This window comes from Manis pentadactyla, chromosome 10, assembly GCF_030020395.1.
Source record: "Manis pentadactyla isolate mManPen7 chromosome 10, mManPen7.hap1, whole genome shotgun sequence".
In the NCBI taxonomy this organism is placed as follows: Eukaryota; Metazoa; Chordata; class Mammalia; order Pholidota; family Manidae; genus Manis; species Manis pentadactyla.
In genome coordinates this window covers 77,128,830-77,146,746 of record NC_080028.1, presented here as the reverse complement: position 1 = coordinate 77,146,746, position 17,917 = coordinate 77,128,830, and the positions used below count along the sequence as shown (strand labels likewise).

Sequence of the window (17,917 nt, the reverse complement as noted above, 5' to 3'; positions counted from 1 at the left end):
TGACACAACATTCAGGCTGAGGCCTCATCCCCCTGCATCCTCATCTCAGCCCCCAGGAGCAATTTGAGTCCCCTTTTATAGACAAACTAGGGCCCAGGAAGGTCAGTGAGCTGCCACAGCTCACCCAGCAGGGGCGTGGTGGGGGCAGCAAGGAACTGGAACCTGTCAGGGGAAGCCCGCCCGCCACTGCAGTGCCTTCCTCCCAGTGGACGGAGCTGTAAAGCTGGGCAGGCTCTGGGCAGCAGGGGCCTCTGGCCGCGTGCCTCGGTCCTCAGCCTGTCCCAGACTCCATTTCCCCAGGAGGCGGTAGGGCTGGGATGCCATCCAGACCACCCACCATTCTTCATCAGGATCTTGATCTGATCGGCCAGGGGCAGGGTGCGCAGCTGGGCCATGGACAGTACATTGCTGGGGGCCACGGGTTTGTCTCTGTTGAAAACAAAGGTGATGGTTTAGAGGAGGTGGGGGGTGGGGGTGGGGTCCAACCCACCTCTACTCACTTCTCCTCTTCCTGGCTGGGTGGCATCAGCATCATGAGGTACTCGCTGCGGGGGGAGAGGGTGAGTCAGCAGCTCCTGGGGCCCTGTCCCTGCCCCGCCCCTGCCTATGTACCCAGGCTGCAGCCTCCCAGTGAGGGATGGACAGACACTTGTCCCCAAACCCCCCAGCCCCCTGCAACTCGCAGAGAAAGGAGGGCCATCTCTTCTCGCACCCACCCTCCTGGCCTTCTCTGGAGGGTAGCGGGCCCTCTCCCATGTCCCTCCCCAACAGGCACAGTCCTCGGGGCCAGTGTCAGGCCCCGCAGCCCCCAGGACTGAGGACGCTGGCTGGGCCAGTCCCACCTGGGCGACTTGACAAGCTCCGTGTTCTCCACCCCGCTGGAGCTCTGGCACAGCAGGTACTGGCGCTCATGCTCAGAGCGGCTGTCCTGTTGGAGGGGGAACCTCAGCTGCCACTCCAGGCCTATGTCCCCAAGCCCTCTGCCACCCACAGTTCTCACCCCTGCATCACCCTCTACTCCAGCCCCACACTGTCCTGCCCCAAGGCTGGCCACAAGATCACGTCCAGCCTCCTGAGCTGGACGCGATCCTGTGACATGGCCTCAACCAGCTACGGCCCTGGCTTTATGACCACAGCACCAGCACCATGCCTCGGCGCCTGCCTGTGATACAGGAAGACTAAGGGCAACGATAAAAATAACTAACATTCACTGAGCACCTACTGTGTTAGGCTCTGTTCCAATGGCTATATATGTACATCAAGTCACCTCATCTTCAAAATAACTCTAGATGAAGTCAGGGACTATTATTATTATTATTCCCATTTTACAGAAAAGCAAACAGGTTCAGAGAGGTGAGGTAACTTGCCTAAGGTCACACACTAGGAAAGAGCAGACCTTCTGGATGCCTGACCCTGAGACTAAGGCTCTGTCAACACAAATCTCTTTTACGAAGTTTCCAGAGAAATCAGGAGTTGCTTCTCCCCGAGAAAAATGTTGGAAAGCCCTAGGCTACGGTGTCTTTGTGAGCTAATATTCAACTCACTCAATACACAGCTTCAAGGATCAGGTTCTAAGGCAACACAGGAGATGAAAACTGAGTAACAACTGCCCTTGGCAGGCACATGGTGAGCTCAGTCGTGGAACAGATGGACTATTCTCCTCGGAGTGCCTTTGTCTGGGACCATGATGCACAAAAATGTCCCCACACCAGCCCCATACCGAGCCCAGCAGGATGCTCCCACTGTGGGGTCACTACAACCCCCCTACGCAGGGAGATGGCAGGATAGGGAGGCCTGCAAGCCCTGCTAGGGGGACAGCAGGCTCACTCCTCGATCTCACACGCCCTCAGGGGCACACCCCACGTGGAATGGCTGGAGCAGAGAACAGGCTGCCCACAGGGCTTTACACTTCTCCTGTGGAGCCACCAAGGGCCTGCTGGCCCATGAGCTCAGAAGGCAGATGAGCTCACCCGCAGGCCGTAGTAGTGCAGATGGACCCAGGGCTCCTCAGCATGCTTCTTCTGCAGGAATTCATAGGACTGCACACGGCGCTGGCGGGCCTGCTCCGACTCAGGCCTAGAGAAGCGTACCTGGGAGTTGGGGATGGGGGGGTCACAGCCTCAGACTGGGACCCTTCCTGGGCTACTGCCCCAGTGCCCACCAGCAGGCCAGGGCACCCCATCTAGGGCCTTCCCGCTCCCACCTCCCTTCATTTCCTAACACAGGTCTTTAAAATTCAGTTCCAACCATGTCCCTCTCTGTGACCCAACAGGCTGGGGAGCACCTTTCCCTTGCTTCTGCGTGCCCAGCACCCAATCCATTTCTACTCCCACTAGTCACAGTGCCCCCATTTTCCTCTGGGAAGACTCCCAGTTTCCCTTCAGTCTGGGAAGATAATACCCCGCCCCCTGCCCTCATCCACCCAGGTTCCCAGCTCAGGAGTGGGCATGTGACTCAGACCTGGACAATCCGAGCACCAAATCCTCTTAGCCACAGGGGCTGGTTCAGGGTTGGCCAAGCCAATGAGTCCAGTCTGGGGACTTTAGTTAGAAGGAATGAGAAAGAAGTTTCTTTTCCCCTGGGGTCTTGGAAGCTGGGAAGATGTGAGCCTGGAGCTGGGACAACTCTCTGTACCACTGGGGACAGACACCCTGCCTGAGAAAGGGTCCACAAAAGGAAGACAGAACCTGGAGATGGAGATGGAAAAACCAGGTCTCGATGACAGTCTGAACACCTGAATTCAGCCATTCCTGAAGCTACCCTTCAACTTTTCAGTAACATTCCATTTGTGGCTCAAGCCTGGGGATCTGGGTTTCTGCTGCTCAGAGTCCAGATGGAGCCAAGCCCTGACTCACCTCTCCTGTGACTGGCCCAGGGGCAGTGGCAGGGTTACAGAATCCTGTATTCTTTACAGGGCCTTTAAGGCACACAGGTCTAAGAAAGCCTTGGTAAACGAGGGCCAGTGAGTCCTCAAGAAGGAAAGGAGGCAAATCCAGTCATCCAACAAGCTACCGAGAGGACAGGATGAGCGCCACTGCCCCCACGCCGGTTATGCCCACATTCACCAATCTCCAAGGATGTGCAAACATTCACCACAAATTTAGCCACACCTGCACACCATCTGCATAGAGTTCGTGCCGTTTTTTCTTTAAATACTCATTTTAACCTAAATATGCTTTACTAGGGAAACTATGAACCATTAAGTGGAAGGTCAATATTTCTTCTTATAATCTTTAAAATACGGGCATACCACATTAAGATAAAAACTTTTTGTCTGTGTACCACTGAAAAGAGAATTACACAGTTCATTAACACGGGGTTTTGGCACCATTAAGAGGCACCACGGGCCTCATGGCATAGACTATATCTGCAGGTTCCCTGAGCTTCCCAGGCCTGGCTTCCTCTTCCCAGGCAATTCCAGTCAAGCCCAGGACCCACCTCTCACACACACCCAGGGCTGCCATCCTGTTTATAGCTGAGAAAACTCAGGCTGGGCAGAGGTTAGGGAGCCTGGCAAGAAGGCTCTAAAGGACAGACACAGTTTTTGTATCTTTCTCCTCAGAAACCATTCCGTGTACACCCACCCCTTGTCTCAGGCAGCTGGGCTACAAAGTCGGCCTTCTGCCTTCCAGGCCACACCCTCCCTCTCAGGGCCAGAGCTCACCGTGATCTGTTTCACATCTTCTTCTGCTTCGTCCTGTGAAGAGTCTCCAGCTGCAAGGAACAGTAAGTGCTGCCTGCAGCCTCTGGTGGAGCCCCCAGCTGCCCACTCTCATCGCCCCCGACCAGGGAGGCCTCAAGCAGGGGTGTCTGTGAATTCACCTTCTAAACATAGGAGTTCCATGTCGGTAGTTCTCAACTGGGGGCGATTTGTCCCCCAGGGGGCATGTGGGGGTGCGTGGGCATTTCTGGTTGTCAGGACTGTGGAGGTGGGTGTCCCTGGCATGCAGTGGGTAGAGGCCAGGGATGCTGCTAAGCAGCCTGTAATCAGTCCCTTCAATACTTTCCCTGTGACCAAGCCATCCCACCGAGATGTGGACAGACAGCACGACTGGGGGTCCAGAGCTCACCCTCATTGGCCGCCTCCCTCTCTCGGTGCTTGGCATCCGCCTTATCCAGGTAGGAGAAGCTGGGCCGTAGCTGCAGGATGCCATGTAAAGGCGTCAGGTGGAGCTCACCTGGCAGGGTAAGAAGGACTTGGACCTGATGCTAGAAACTTGGGCCAGCCCACCCAGTTAGGCTCAAGGCCTCAGCCCACTGCCAAGCACCTCCCACTTCTGCTCCAGCCCCAATCCTAGAACTTTGAGACCACCAGGCAAAGGGCCATTCCAAACTCTACTTGGGATACAGCAAGGATCAGGACACAAACCCACTCTCCTGCTCAAGCTCCTCCCTTACGGCAAGCCTGCCTGCTGGCCCTGCTCTGCGAGCTGTCCAAGTTCCCCCAGCCCTGGTCCCCACTCCCTCCACCACACCACGCAACCCACCCACCCCAGACACACACCGCCCCTCCCTGCCAGGCCTCTGCCAGGCCACCCGCACTGCCCCCTGCCCACCCAGATTTCCTCCTCTTCTCATTTTTCTACTTCCAAATCCCACCCGCCCCATTCAGAAGTCTGCTAGGGCAAACGAGGCTGGCAAAGGGCCCTGGGTGGAGCCAGGTGGACGGGTGCCTACAGAGTACCCGTGAAGAGCATGACTTTTCCTGTTGAATTAGCCCCATACACTGGGAGGCAAGATAATCAATTTCAATCAAACCAATGTAGGCATGAAAGAAGAAGTCAGATGCCAGGGCTCTGTCTAGGTGGCCTGGTGGAAGCTCTCTGGACAGCAGGGAGCAGAAGGCTTGAGACAAGGAGTAAATAAGTGAATTCCTGGCTTCAAGGAATGTGGCTTTAAAGAACTATATCCTTGGGACACAGGTTCAGAATCAAAGAATTTAGATATTTGACACTACTTTTGATTCTATGCTAGTTTCCTAAGTGTTCAAATTAATTTCTTTTACTGCTTTATAAACTCTCAATACTTACAGTACCTTGTACTTTTAATGGCTCTTTTGAGACATAATGCACATGCCATATAATTTACCATGTTAAGCACGTGATTCAGTGGGCTTAGTATCAGAGGCGTATAACCAACACCACAGTTTAAGAACATGTTCATCACCACCCAAAAAAACCGTGCCCCTATCAGCAGCCACTCCTGATTCAACTCTCCCCCGGCCCCTGGCGACCATTAATCTGCTTTGTGTCTCCATGAATTTGCCTATTTTGGGCATCTTGTATGAATGGAATCATTCAGTATGTGGTCCTTTGTAACTGGCTTCCTTCGCTTAATGTTTTCAAGGCTCACCCACGCCAGAGTGTGTGGCTCAGAACTTCATTCTTGACATGGCCAACAGCATTCCACTGCATGGCTTTTCCACATTTATCCATGTGCTTATCAGCAGATGGACATTTGGATCATTTCCACTTTTTCAGTATCACAAATAATGCTACTATCAACATCTGCATGTGTACAAGTTTTGTGTGGAGTTACATTTTCATTTCTCTTGGATAGGTGTCATCTAGGAATGGAGTTGCTGGGTCATAAATACCTTGTATTTAAAAAAAATTCTACTACCTATCTCAAAAGTTATGCTGTGAGGATGTCTGTGTCCCAGGAGGACAATGACCTTGGAAGCAATGTCTAGCCAGAAGTCCCTAGAGTGGCCAGTTCAAGTTCCTGACAACCTGTTATTTCCATAAGCAGGTGTCCAGCATTTGAGGGAGGAGGGGGCTGGACACGAGGCTAGGGAAGGCCGTCCCTGTCCCAGTCCCACAAGCCATGGCAGCCCGGGATGCTCGGCTGCAGGTACCTTGTCTGTAGAGTGCAGCGGCGTAACGGGATGTATTACTGGTGGTCTGGGAGGAGCAGAACGTCTGCTTGTCCATCAGCTTCCTGAGAGCACAGGGAGAACGTGTCAGGAGGAAGGAAGCTCCAGACCTAGGGCCTGGCAGGCTCAGCCCTCCACCCCAGACACCTTCTGAAGTCCAATGGCCAGGGCTGAGGCCACAGACAGGATACATGAGTCTCAGGAGGGGAGCCAGGGAAGAGGAAACCCAAGACCTTCTTTGTGGCCCAAGAGACAGGCAGTGGGTGTGAGCACCAGCTCCCATCAAGGTGCCTCAGAAGAACAGGTCAGAGCAGCCATGTCAGCAGGGAAGATGTTTCACACAGGGAATGGCCTACACCAGGCAGGCCCAGCCATGCAAGGGGGGGCTTCCCAGCAAAAGTGTATGAGAGCCTAGATGTCCTAAGGCCTTTGAAAGGCTCCTCTAACACAGTGACACTCAGAAGCCCTGGGGCCCCCAGGAACTCACGAGGAGTACGTGCTGGTCTCGTCGGCACAGGCACCATCCACGTTCAGTGCGATCTGCTCCCCTTTGCTGCGACAATAGTTGGGATTCAGGGTGTCGATGGCCATCTCAAGCTCTACCTGGAGGTATCAAGCACCCCCACCAACTATGAAGACCTCCCAAAGCCACCCCAACCCATGGTCACCCCACCAGTCCCTGCCAATTCTGGCCCTGTCCACAAGCAGGACTGACCCATGCCTCTGCCCCAGGGCCCCTGGGCTTCAGTCTATACCAGAGGCCACAAACCCAAATTCCAACAGAAAGCCCAGAATGCTTTTTTTTATTTTGGGGGGACCAGGGGCCTGCAGGGTGATTTCATGTAGTAGCTTTTATCCTCCCCACTCTACTGCCCAAAATCTAAATTAGGTACCAACATTTAAAAATCAAGAGATTTTCCCATAAAAACCCATACTGCCAACTTCTTTTGCACAGCCAGCAGAACTGGCGACACGGAACAGCACCTCCCCGTGGCAGTGGGGCGGGGGCTGCAGCTGCCCCAGGTCGGGCCGCCTCCTCTGATTCTCTTGGCCCCATCACCCATCCCTTCCAGACTCACATCCCCCATGCCGAGAACTGCTTCACACCGGCCCCTACCTTCTCTGTGAGCATGAGCTCCCCCGCCCCGGCCACCCCCTCCCAGCCTCTCATTCCTCCTGGGCCTCTCTGGAGCTGCCCACACTTCTTTCTGGGAACTCTTTCTTTCCTCAGTTTGCAAGGCCCTGCAAGCTACTGTTCTCCTAACTCTCCAATCGCTCCTTCTCTGGGCTTCCGGTCCCCACCGCCATCATCTCACCCGTATCACCCCTCCCCTCCTCCACCTCCACCAGACAGGGCAGCCCCACCTTCTGCTGCTTGGGCTTGATCTTGGCCGAGAGGTGCGGAATGTCGTCATAGGTCATCGAGGCTGGACGCACTGGGTACTGGGGAGGAAAAGGGAGCTGTCATCCACCCTGCCCAGCCTGCGCCAGAGCTGGGGCTCTGGTAACTCCAGCCAGGAACCAACACCACGCAGAGGCCTGAGGTCTCTGCTGGTCTCCGCCTGCACCCCACTCTCACTGGCCCCACCTGGCCTCCTTCCAGAGGGCAACTGTCAGACGTCTGTGACTTCCAAGGGACACGCCTCAGTTTTGGGTACCCAAACAGGCCCCACGCACAGAACCCTGTGGGCTCTGCTGACCCGCAGAGCCCCGCCATGGGCGTCCAGAGTAAGGTCCAACTCTAGCTCTACCCGCTGTCCAGGCAGAGGAGGACCCGTGCGATGCGACCACAGGGAACACAGGGAGAACGCGCCAGGGATTCGCTGCCCCACTCCCTCTCTCTCCCTTCGCTTGTATGTGTGAACTTCTCCATACTGCAGAGTTGAAGAGAGAGGAGAGCTGGTCCACCCGACCCGCTCACAGAGCTCCTGGGCCGCAGCGCTGCCACGTGCAGTCATTTTTGCTGCCCACGCTGACTGCTCTGAACACGCGGGGGCGCCTCTCCTCCTCCCATGCCGTCTGTGTGCTCCTGGGTGCATGGATGCGGCACAGTTTGGGGCAATGCTCAGAAGGCCCTGGCCGTCACCGCCGGTTCCACAGCCTCTGAGGCGAGCCCAGGGAGGCACAGATGTGTGTAAAGTGAGCCCTCCTTTTGGGGCTGTCTCAGATCAGCTAACGTTCCAGCCTAAGGAAATGGTTATTTCCTAAAAGCTCACTCAAATAGCAACAGTGACTCCTCCCTGCTTCCTGGTGGGAGCCTGGGGCCCAGCTGGTCAGGCTTAAGCCCATGAAAAGGGCCTGGGCCAAGGCAGCCTCAACCACAACAGCCCAGAGAACCCCTGGTCAGCCAAGGCCCAGGGCAGCTCTGCCATCTCCTGACCTCAGTCTGGGCAAGGGGCTGCCGCAGGGCAGAGTCTAGAATTAGACAGGCCTGGGCTCTGGTCCTAGCTCTGCCCCTTGCACCTTGCGTCCTCAGGCAGGCCCCTGGCTCTGCGAGGATGTGTGTCCTCGCCTCCCAGGGCCACTGCGAGCAGGGAGAGAGGCAGGGAGTGAGGCTAACGCAGCTGATGTGCCAGCACCCCATGAGCACAGGGTCACTGTCCCCACCACCAGTTCCACCACCACTGTGCAGTGAGAAGGCCCAAAGAGCAGAACGGCCCCAAGGCCTATACAGGCAAACCCAGGGTGACAGATGCCGGGCCACTTGCCAGCACATGCTTGGAACCCTGCTACTGCTGCCCTGTCCCAGGGCCACCTGTGCAAGCTACTAGCCTCCCTGTGCCTTGTTTTCTCATTTGCAATATGGGGACAAAAATACTTAATAAAAAAACCCTCGTCATTGGGAATGTAAAATGGTACAAAGCAGTCTGTCAGTTCCTCAAATTATTAAATGTAGAGCTTCCATATGACCCAGCGATTCCAATACTAGGTCTATGTCCAAGAGAAATGAAGACACATGTCTACACAAAGATTTGTACAAAGATGTCTACAGCAGCATTACTCATAATAGCCAAAAAGTGGGAACCCAAGTACACAGCAATAGATGCATGGATAAACAAAATGGGGTAGCTGTACCCATACCAGGGTACCCCCCAGTGATCCCGGAAGAAGGAATGGTATACTGACACATGCTGTAACATGAGTGAACCTTGAAACCATTAAGCTAATTGAAATAAGCCAGTTCACAAACACACAATGTATAATCCTATTTATAAAAAATGTCCAGAATAGGCAAATCCATAGAGAGAGAAAACAGGTTAATGGCTGCCTAGGGCTGCAAGTGGGAAAGGCAGCGGGAGAGATGTGGGCCAAAACTGTCTTAAAACAGACTGTGGTGCTCGGTGCACAACCCGCGTGCATAGACTGAGGTCCATTGCATTACACTCATATTATACCCCTAGGTGGGGGAGTTGTTTGGTATGTGAGTTAGACCTGGTGAAGGGGTTTTAAATTACAATAGTAACCACCACAAGGTATTTGTGGGAGGAGGTGGGTGACGTAGTTTGAGTGATTTCAACATTGTCTGCCTACAGTCCATACTCAGTACTGGGAGCCACTAGGATAAGCTGTAGGCCCAGCAGACAGGGAGGGAGCAGGGGTCCTGGGGCACTCACAGCTGGCACGACAGGGGCTCCAGGACACGGCCCAGAAAGCCCCTCTCTGCCCCTCTTCTCAGGGCCAGCTCTGTGCTGGGCAGGGTTCTGAGCACTTTACTATGGATTCACCCAATCCCCCGGGGTCCCTACAAGGCAGGTACTGTTATTCCCACTATTCTGCAAATGAGGAAACTGAGGCACAGAGAGATTAAGGATCTTGTCCAAGGGCTCACACCTAAGTCGCGATGGAGCTGGGCCTCGCCGGTGGCAGTCTGCCCCTGGACCCACGCTCTAACCACTACACTGTCCCGCCTCGAGCAGCTGTCCTGGTTTACCCGTCATTGGGATGAGAGACCACCGACCCATCTGCCCACGAAAGTGGGGAGATGGCTCTTATCACACACTCTGCACCAAGAGCCCTAAGCGAGGCTGAGGCTTTGCACCGCTCCTCGCCCAGCACCCACCACCCACCATTTGCATGTTTCCCCTTTACCTCAGGTCCCGTAATTACCTGAAACAGATAGAGCCTCTCTGCCAGACTTTTGGCCAAGTACACATCGATCTGGGAACAAGGGAAGAAGACTTAAATAGGAGAAAGAACCTGGTGCCTGCCCTGCCCTGCACACGCATGCTCCTCCAATTTCAGGTAAGGCACAGTGGCTCCGAGAGGCAGTCTTGGGGAGGGAAGAGCTCGGCTTTTGCTGGTAACAAGGGAACCAAGTCTCCAATCTGGATGCATCCAGAGCCCTCTCCCTACAGCTCCCTGGGGGACCAGGTGAGCATTCACCCGGCCCCCTCCAAGGTCACTATGACCCAATAAAAATGCACCTTCCCAGGGCTGCTCACATCAGGATGTAGCCTGGGGCTGTATTAAACGATTTTCAGATGGGGAGCCCTTACCTAGCCATCACACTGCCTCCCTGTGCCCCCCACCTGCCCCTGAAGGGCCTGACACCCTGTTGTAAGGTGGGCTGCAAACCCCTCCAAACTGACCTGGCTCCTTCTTCCTTCTCAACACTAACCACCCACCACCCAACTGTGCAGCAGTTTACCTTCCTGCTTCCTAGCTCTTCATGAGAACTATGTTCTCTCCCACCACCAGGACTTAAAGATGAGTTGAAGGGTCATCAGGAGCAGGGGAGGCACGTGTGAAGGGCATTCTGTAGGCAGCGGTGACCGCATGTGCAAAGGCCCTGAAGCTCTAGGCTGTGTCCTAATCTGGGCTGACTCTGAAACCTACCTCCCCATCATCTGCAGGTCGAGACGCCTTTCCTGTCAGCCTCACCACATAGACCTTAAACTTCCCTAGGGCAGGACACTGCCTCCCTCACTGTCACTGCCCCCAGCACAGTGGATCCAGCGAACAACAGCTGAATGACAATCTGGGCAAGCCCAGGAAGGAGGCGAGGGTGTGCAAACCCATCCTTTCATTCAACAACTGGTCACAGAGGATTACATGCCAGGCACTGAATTTGGCTTTGTGGACACAGTGGTGAACAGAACAAAATCGCTTGCTCACAAAGCTTACATTCCAGGGGAAGGAGCTTATATCTAGGGGCTGATAAGTGCTGTGGCCAAGTACAAAGCATGGTCAAGGTAGGGGGCTGAGGATGCTGGGGAGGGGGACAGGAGAAAGGCACACGAGGATGGGTGGTCAGAGACATGGAGACCACTGGTTCAGAGGCCTGCAGGAAGTGAGGAGCTCAGCCAGGCAGGTGTCTGAGAGAGAAGGGCTCCAGGCAGAGGGAATGGCCAGGCCTGGGGGGCCTGTGGCTGCCAGCAGGTCCCCAGCTGACCTGAGGACCGATGGAAGGGCCCCAGCCACGCCACCTGCAGTCCTGGGCCCGGGCATTTCTTCCGGGCAGTGCTGGTAAAGGTGGGGACCAGCAGTTACCTCCTGCACGACTGGGTCATCCTCTTCATTGGCCATACTAGGGCACAGCCGGCTGAGCAGTCCTCAGACTCGATCTGCAAGGGACAATGAGAGACCTGGATGCCGGACAATGGTTCAGCCAACACTTTTGGACTCCTCTTCTGTGACAGGCCCTGTGTGCTGGGAGGGAAGAGCCTGAGGCAAACAGAAACCCACCTTCTCTCTACATCTTCCATGGAGTCAACAACACACAGCAACTATTTACCCCAGCAGCCCAAAAAAAAAAAAGAAGAAATGAAACACGGGTGCAAACTGGTGGGCCAGAGACACCACATGTTGGCTGCACTATGGGAAAGAATAAATGACCAGTGTTCAGGGTTCTTGACCACTCACAATGAAGGATTCACTGCCAGGCAGGAGGCTGGAGGCTGGCTGGTTTACAGCCATGATGAAAACACCCGAAAACAAATTGGGGGGCTTTAAAGTCCAACATCCAATGGGAAGAGCAAGCAAACAATCCCAAGGCTTTCCAGGGCGACTGTTGCTGATACTTGACTTTCAAGCCCAACCTTGAGTGACATGACTCTCTTCTGTGTGTGTGTGTGTGTGTGTGTATCTAAAAATGACCCTCTGCACATGCTTTTCTCTAATGTATTCAACACAACAATCCTGTGAGGTGGCTAGATTGTGCCCATTTTATAATGGGGGGCTGGAACTCAGGGACACTTAGGTGTCTTACCCAAAGCCACATAGCAAGCAAGAGAACACACTCGACTTCAAAGCCAGGCTGGCTGACAGAGGGGAGGACCTTCCTGCTGGGAGAGGAGGGGGCAGGGGCAGAGGAGGGGAGGAGGGTGCTGGATCTGGACCTTGAGGGATAAAAGGATTTGGGGCAGCCAAACACAGGGGAAGAGGGCCTCCAGGTGACAGGAAGCACCTCAAATGCCTGGAGGAGGGAAGGCTGCAGGTCTCCAAGGCAGAAGGTGAGTAATTCGGCTGGGCTGACCCTCAGCATTCCCAAAGGAAGGAATGATCACAGTTAGAAAGGCACCTGGACATCCCCAGACCTCCACTTTTGGGTAAGACCATCATGATTTTTGTCTTATCTTACTGAACAGGGGAGTATGTAATATTTAAAAAGGTCTAATACCTTCACCATGGGTGAGATTCAATGTCATCTAAGCCCCTCGCCAGAGCCACACCACCTGAAATCATCTCCCCTATTCCAGCAAACTCAGCGTTGGTCTCAGCCTTGATGCTTCTCTTCCTTTCATCCTGTACCAGCAAATCCTGACATTTCTACCTTCCAAGTTTATCTGGAGTCTGGCCAGTCCACTGCCACCTCCCCAGCTCAGCCAGCTCCACCTCTTGCCTGCATTATAGTGACAGCCTCCCAGCTGGGCCCCTACTTCCACCCTTACCCCCTGCAATGTGCTCAGCCCCACAGCCATGAGCTTGTTGAGGTTCGTGTGTTGTGTGTGTGTGTGTCACTCCCTGCCCTTACCCCCTGCAATGTGCTCAGCCCCACAGCCATGAGCTTGTTGAGGTTCGTGTGTGTGTGTGTGTGTGTGTGTGTGTGAGACTCCCTGCCTTCAAAGCCTCCCATCTCACTCCTGGATGTAACAGCCAAAGTCTTGAAGAACACCCCCTCACCCTGCCCCTTTACATCTCAGACCCCATCTCCCAAAGGCCTCCTTCCCTCCTCTCTGTGCCCCTTGCCCCACCCACTCTGGGCCTTGGAACTGCTCTTCCCCCCACAGCCTCTGGCTCCCTCTCTCCCTCACCTCTTCCAGGTCTTCGCTTCATCACTAAGACCTCCATCTGCCCTTTTCAAAACTGCAACACCCTGGCCCCCCACTGTGTTCCCTGCTCTGGTTTTCCCCACAATGCATATTACCATGTTCAAGTTTACAGCTCTGTCCCTGCTGCTGCTAAGCCATAAACTACATGAAGACAGAGGTTTGGGTCTATTTGTCCCTCGCTGTATCCCCAGTGAATAGCACACAGCAAGCACTCAATATGTATGTGTTGTCTGAATAAATGAACCATGGGAACGATGAATAGGGAGCTGTTTGAGTAAGGTAGATATGGGTGTGGGGGGTTGAAAAAGCAGACTAGAGGGAAGCAGGCTACTGCAACAGTTAGCGGGTGGAAAGTGGGATGCAAATCAAAAGCCCCAAACTGAAAGTTGCCTGCTGCTGCCCAGAGAGAGGGAAAAGGATGGTGGAGCCCAGGACCCCACCCCATCTGTACTGGCTGCCAAGGGCCACGGACGATGTCAAGCACCCACCGTCCCTGCAGCTTGCTTGGTGGACACCTGAGAGATCGGAGACTGCCAGACAAGTGAGGGAACAGATCGTATGCACTAACAGGTTGCAGCCTGGGAGGTTCCCACAGTGCAGAAACAGGCTTTCTCTGCTCTTGTGCCATTGGCCTCCCCAGTCACCGAGAAGCTCAGGCAGGATGAGGCAGCCTTGAGCTGACACTCCTCCCTCCAACAGTACATCTAACTGGGTTAAGGCAGGGGTTATCACCTCCGTTCATCCTCACAGCCTGTATCATCCAAGTTAGAGGCTTTCAAAAGTTTTCAGCCTGAGACCCACAGTAAGAAATCCGTTTCACATAAACAACCCAGATTATCCATACAACTGCATAACTAAAACAAGGTTTCACATAACTGTAATTGCGATCAGTTATGTTTTCTACCCTCACTCATTAAAATAAAAAATGCTGGCTATAATCCCCACTAAATTGATTTTATTTCCTAATAAATCTCAATCTGCAATTTGAAAAGTACTGCCCCAACAAGTCTCCCTATGGCCCCTTGTTACCTCCAAATCGTCCCAGAAACAGCAAGCGTTGTCCTTGCAAAAAAAGTAGATCATATCATTCTCCTGCTCAAAACCCTTCAACTGCCACAGAATAAAATCCAAACTCCTTTTCATGGCCCCAAGGCCCTGTATGATTCTGCCTCTGCTTCTACCCACTTGGCCAAGTGCCACTTGCCGGGCCTCCAATGGCCTGTCCCAGGAGCCTGTGTGCTCACCTGTTCCCTCCAGGTCTTTCAGTGGCTGGCTCCTTTTCATCCACTGTCACCAGGCAGCCACCACCACTGCCCCCTCCAGGAAGTGACAGGCTCCCTGATGATCCATCTTACAGAGGCCCCCCCTCAAGTCATTCCCCACTCACCACATCGGTGTTTTTATTTCCTTCACATGGTTCTTAGCACAATCTGGACTTAGCTAGTTCATTTGCAAATGTGTGGTTTGTTTTCTGCACTAGAACATAAGTTCCATGGGGACCTGCAGTTCCCTCAATCGCAATGTGGAGATGACTATGTTTACTTCAAGTTGTTACGTGGTATATAGTTCATTCCCACTATTCTTCCAATACCTAGAACAGTGCCTAGAATGAAGAAGACACTCAAAATCGTACAAAGAATAACTGAGTGAATGAGTGTGTGAAATCTGGCAGCTACACACCCTTTACCCAGTGAGCCTAACTCTGCCCATCTAGAGACTGCTGGTCTCACGGACACTTGAGAACAGACAGAGCCTGTGGCCCAGGCAGGAACAGACCTCCCTGCCACCACAAACCAAGCCTCCCAGCAGCAGTGCTGACCTGTAAGCACCTTGGCCCCACCAAGGTGTCCTGTGAGCAGACTCTGTGGCAGTGGCTCCATGGCCTTGGGCACAGGGAATTTGCCCAGGGAGGGTGGAGGACTAGGACACTAGGTGGAGCTAAGGAAGGTTCCAGGGCAGAGGAGGTACCTGAAGGCCATGGTCGGGTGCATCCATGCTGCACCCAGAAATCTAACGTGTCAGTCAATTAGAAATGCTGAGGCAACTCCAAGTAATCTCCAGGAACTGGAGAGAGAGGGGGAGAGGGCCCCAGGGCAAACAGTCTCAAAGCCTGGACTCTAACTGGCTGTGTGCCCCTTGGACTAGGAATCGCCCCTCTCTGGGTCACCTCAGTTTACATCTCTGTTAAAGGAAGAGTTGGCCTAGTAGACAACAATTAACCCTTAACTGAGCATCAGACCCTTCTCTAAGGACTTCATAGACATTCTCATTTAATCTCTTAAAGAGCCCTATAAACTAACATTTATTTTCCCCAAGTAAGAAATGAAGAAACTGAGATTCAGAGAGTAAGCAATTTGCCCAAGGTCACAGCGCTAGAGAACACAGTCAGGAGAGACGTGGGTCTAGTTGATGTCAAAAATCTTTCTTCTTAAACACAACGCTGCACACCTTTACAACAAAAGGCAGTATAGCAGGGTGGGTAAAGAGCCTGCACTCTCAAAACAAAACTGCACAGGTTCAAGTCCCACCCCTGGGACAATTGAGCTGGTAAACCAGGAAACGTGTGTAGTCTTCGGGGTCTTTCCCTGTTTTTCACCCCCTTAAAATGGGGATAACACAAGCCACCAACCTCCACAGCGAGGACTGTGGTGAGGATTAAAGAAAGTAATAATAGTAACCTGTGGGAAGCTTAGATACTGCTGACAACATGTTTTCTTCCAACATTAGAGGGCTTGAGACAGCCTCACATCAAACGCTGAACGCTGGGCTTCTTCCTACCGTCTTACCCTATTTAGCCCTCACCACAATCCTACGAGGTAGGAAATTGTTGACCCCATTTCACAGATGAAGCACCTGTGGCGACTGCGAAGCTCTCCCGTTTCTGCCCTCACGCCCAACGACGCTAAAGCCAACGCAAGAGAGCTTGCTTATTCACTGTTTTACTGGACGTGCTTACTGACAGTTCCTCTTGGCCAATGGTCAGGATCCCATCCGCAGCACACACTTGGCTCTCAATTAACGCGGAACGGGTGCCTGAATAAATGAATGAAGAATTCCGAGCCTGGCCGGGTGGAGGCTGAGCTGCTCAGATGAGAGGAGGGGGCCCGGGTGGCTTGGGTACCCTCCCTCAGCCCATCAGGGCGGGCCGCTAGGCCCTAGCACTCTGCCAATGGCTTTCGCCTCCTTCGCGGGTGGTCAGGCCCCCTTCTCACGCCCACCGCGCAGCCATCGCTGACACGCCGGCCGGTCACCGGCTGCCTTCGCACAGGTGCTCCTGAACGAGGCCCGCCCGGGCCGGCCGGGGCAAGGCGCGGACCCTGAGTCACTGCCAGCAGCCGCCGCCGCGGCCTCCCCGACTCCCGAGCCGGCCGAGGTCTGAGTCCGCGGCCGGTTCGGTGTCCTGGGGCAGCAGCACGCCCTTCCCGCCCTAGCACGGGGAGGCCACCAAACCCTAGGCACGGCGCGGCCAGGGCCTCCCCGCCTACGCTGCAATCCAGCCCAGGCCCACATCACGAGTGCGGCCCGCCGAACGCCAGGGCGGGCGCTGTCAACCCTCCGCTCACCTGTCCGCGGGGGCCGCACGCGGGCGGCGGCAACGGCCCAGGTACCCGCGGGCTGCAGAGGCGGCGGCGGCCCGGCTCTCTTCTCAGGCAGCGGCCATGTTACTGGTGGAAAAACTCCAACCGACACGTGGGGGGAGCGGGCCGGGCCTGGCGCTTCCTTTTACCCACAATGCCCCGCCCCGGCGCGCACGAACCCGCCCCCTCCGCCACTCCATTCATGCATGCCGTCATCCCGGCCTGGCAGCAGGGGACGCTGATGCGCCGGCAATACAAAGCCGCCGACCGCGAAAAACAAAGGCAGCAGGGACAAAAAGGTGACTTTGGCAGCGGTGGGATTCGAACCCACGCCCCCGAAGAGACTGGAGCCTTAATCCAGCGCCTTAGACCGCTCGGCCACGCTACCCACCCTTTAAGAGTTGTTTCCAGTAAGTTACTTAATACTTCTACAAACCATTATAGAGCATTTTAATAAGGGTTTCTTTCACGAGTGTTTCACCAGATGTTGATAAAAGTATTTAGAACATTCATGCATTTAAAAGAAAATCTTTGCTCCAATATTTAGACCCAGACTTGCTCCAAGTCGGTTTCAGATCTAAAAGTAGTTTAAGAATCTGTATTCTGAGTCAAGTGTTTAGCCCAGAGACAGGTTAACCCACCGAACTCGGCTTATGTATCTCCCGCAGAAATGATTGATGGATCCAGGCAGTAACACCCACTAGGGGCTCCCAAGACCAAACCAGGGAAGCTGGTTTGAGCGGTTTTCTCTGAAGAATTATGTTTTAATTTTTAGTTTCACAATAATATGTGAATTATTGCAAAATATTAAAATTTTATAGATAGGGTACAAATGCTCTTTTATACCTTTGACCCACATCCTAAGCGTCCCCCCACCACCAGAGGTAACCATTTTTATTAGCGTAGTATATTCTTCGGTATCTTTTGACGTTAATTTATATGGATATATGTATCCATGGAGAATAGAATTTTGTTTTTATTGTATACGGGTTTTTTCATAAATATTATTATACTATTAGTGTTGATGTGCAGTTGACTGTTTTTTCACCCAATTATATTTTTTAAATATCTTCCCATATTGATGTTTATAGATATTTTAAAATACAGAAAAGTACAAATTAAAAATAATTGTCCATATTCCCACTACCCAATATCATGGCATCTCACTTCCAATTCTTTTCCTATGTATGTAT

The 17,917-nt window shown here is 53.5% G+C and overlaps 1 protein-coding gene and 1 non-coding gene across 4 annotated transcripts in view; both read right to left on the bottom strand.

The window, feature by feature from the left end:
* POLR3E (RNA polymerase III subunit E) overlaps window positions 1–16,869 on the bottom strand; it is a 35,520-nt gene extending 18,651 nt beyond the window's left edge. For 2 of the 3 annotated variants that reach the window (XM_036917006.2, XM_036917007.2), the window contains exons 1-12: window positions 16,710–16,869; window positions 11,366–11,439; window positions 9,983–10,033; window positions 7,241–7,318; window positions 6,363–6,478; window positions 5,858–5,940; window positions 4,071–4,178; window positions 3,665–3,714; window positions 1,971–2,090; window positions 843–928; window positions 501–545; window positions 338–429 (exon numbers count right to left, since the gene is read on the bottom strand). In XM_036917006.2, coding sequence (XP_036772901.1) covers window positions 338–429; window positions 501–545; window positions 843–928; window positions 1,971–2,090; window positions 3,665–3,714; window positions 4,071–4,178; window positions 5,858–5,940; window positions 6,363–6,478; window positions 7,241–7,318; window positions 9,983–10,033; window positions 11,366–11,401 — 865 coding nt within the window. In that variant the 5' untranslated portion in view covers window positions 11,402–11,439; window positions 16,710–16,869. Of the gene's footprint in view, window positions 1–337; window positions 430–500; window positions 546–842; window positions 929–1,970; window positions 2,091–3,664; window positions 3,715–4,070; window positions 4,179–5,857; window positions 5,941–6,362; window positions 6,479–7,240; window positions 7,319–9,982; window positions 10,034–11,365; window positions 11,440–16,709 lie in introns of those variants that run through there. The other variant, XM_036917008.2, reaches the window with a different exon arrangement.
* A 161-nt stretch (window positions 16,870–17,030) lies between these two features.
* TRNAL-AAG (transfer RNA leucine (anticodon AAG)) lies at window positions 17,031–17,112 on the bottom strand. Its single transcript has one exon. It is a non-coding gene; the product is annotated as a tRNA-Leu (tRNA).
* Window positions 17,113–17,917: the final 805 nt, after the last annotated feature.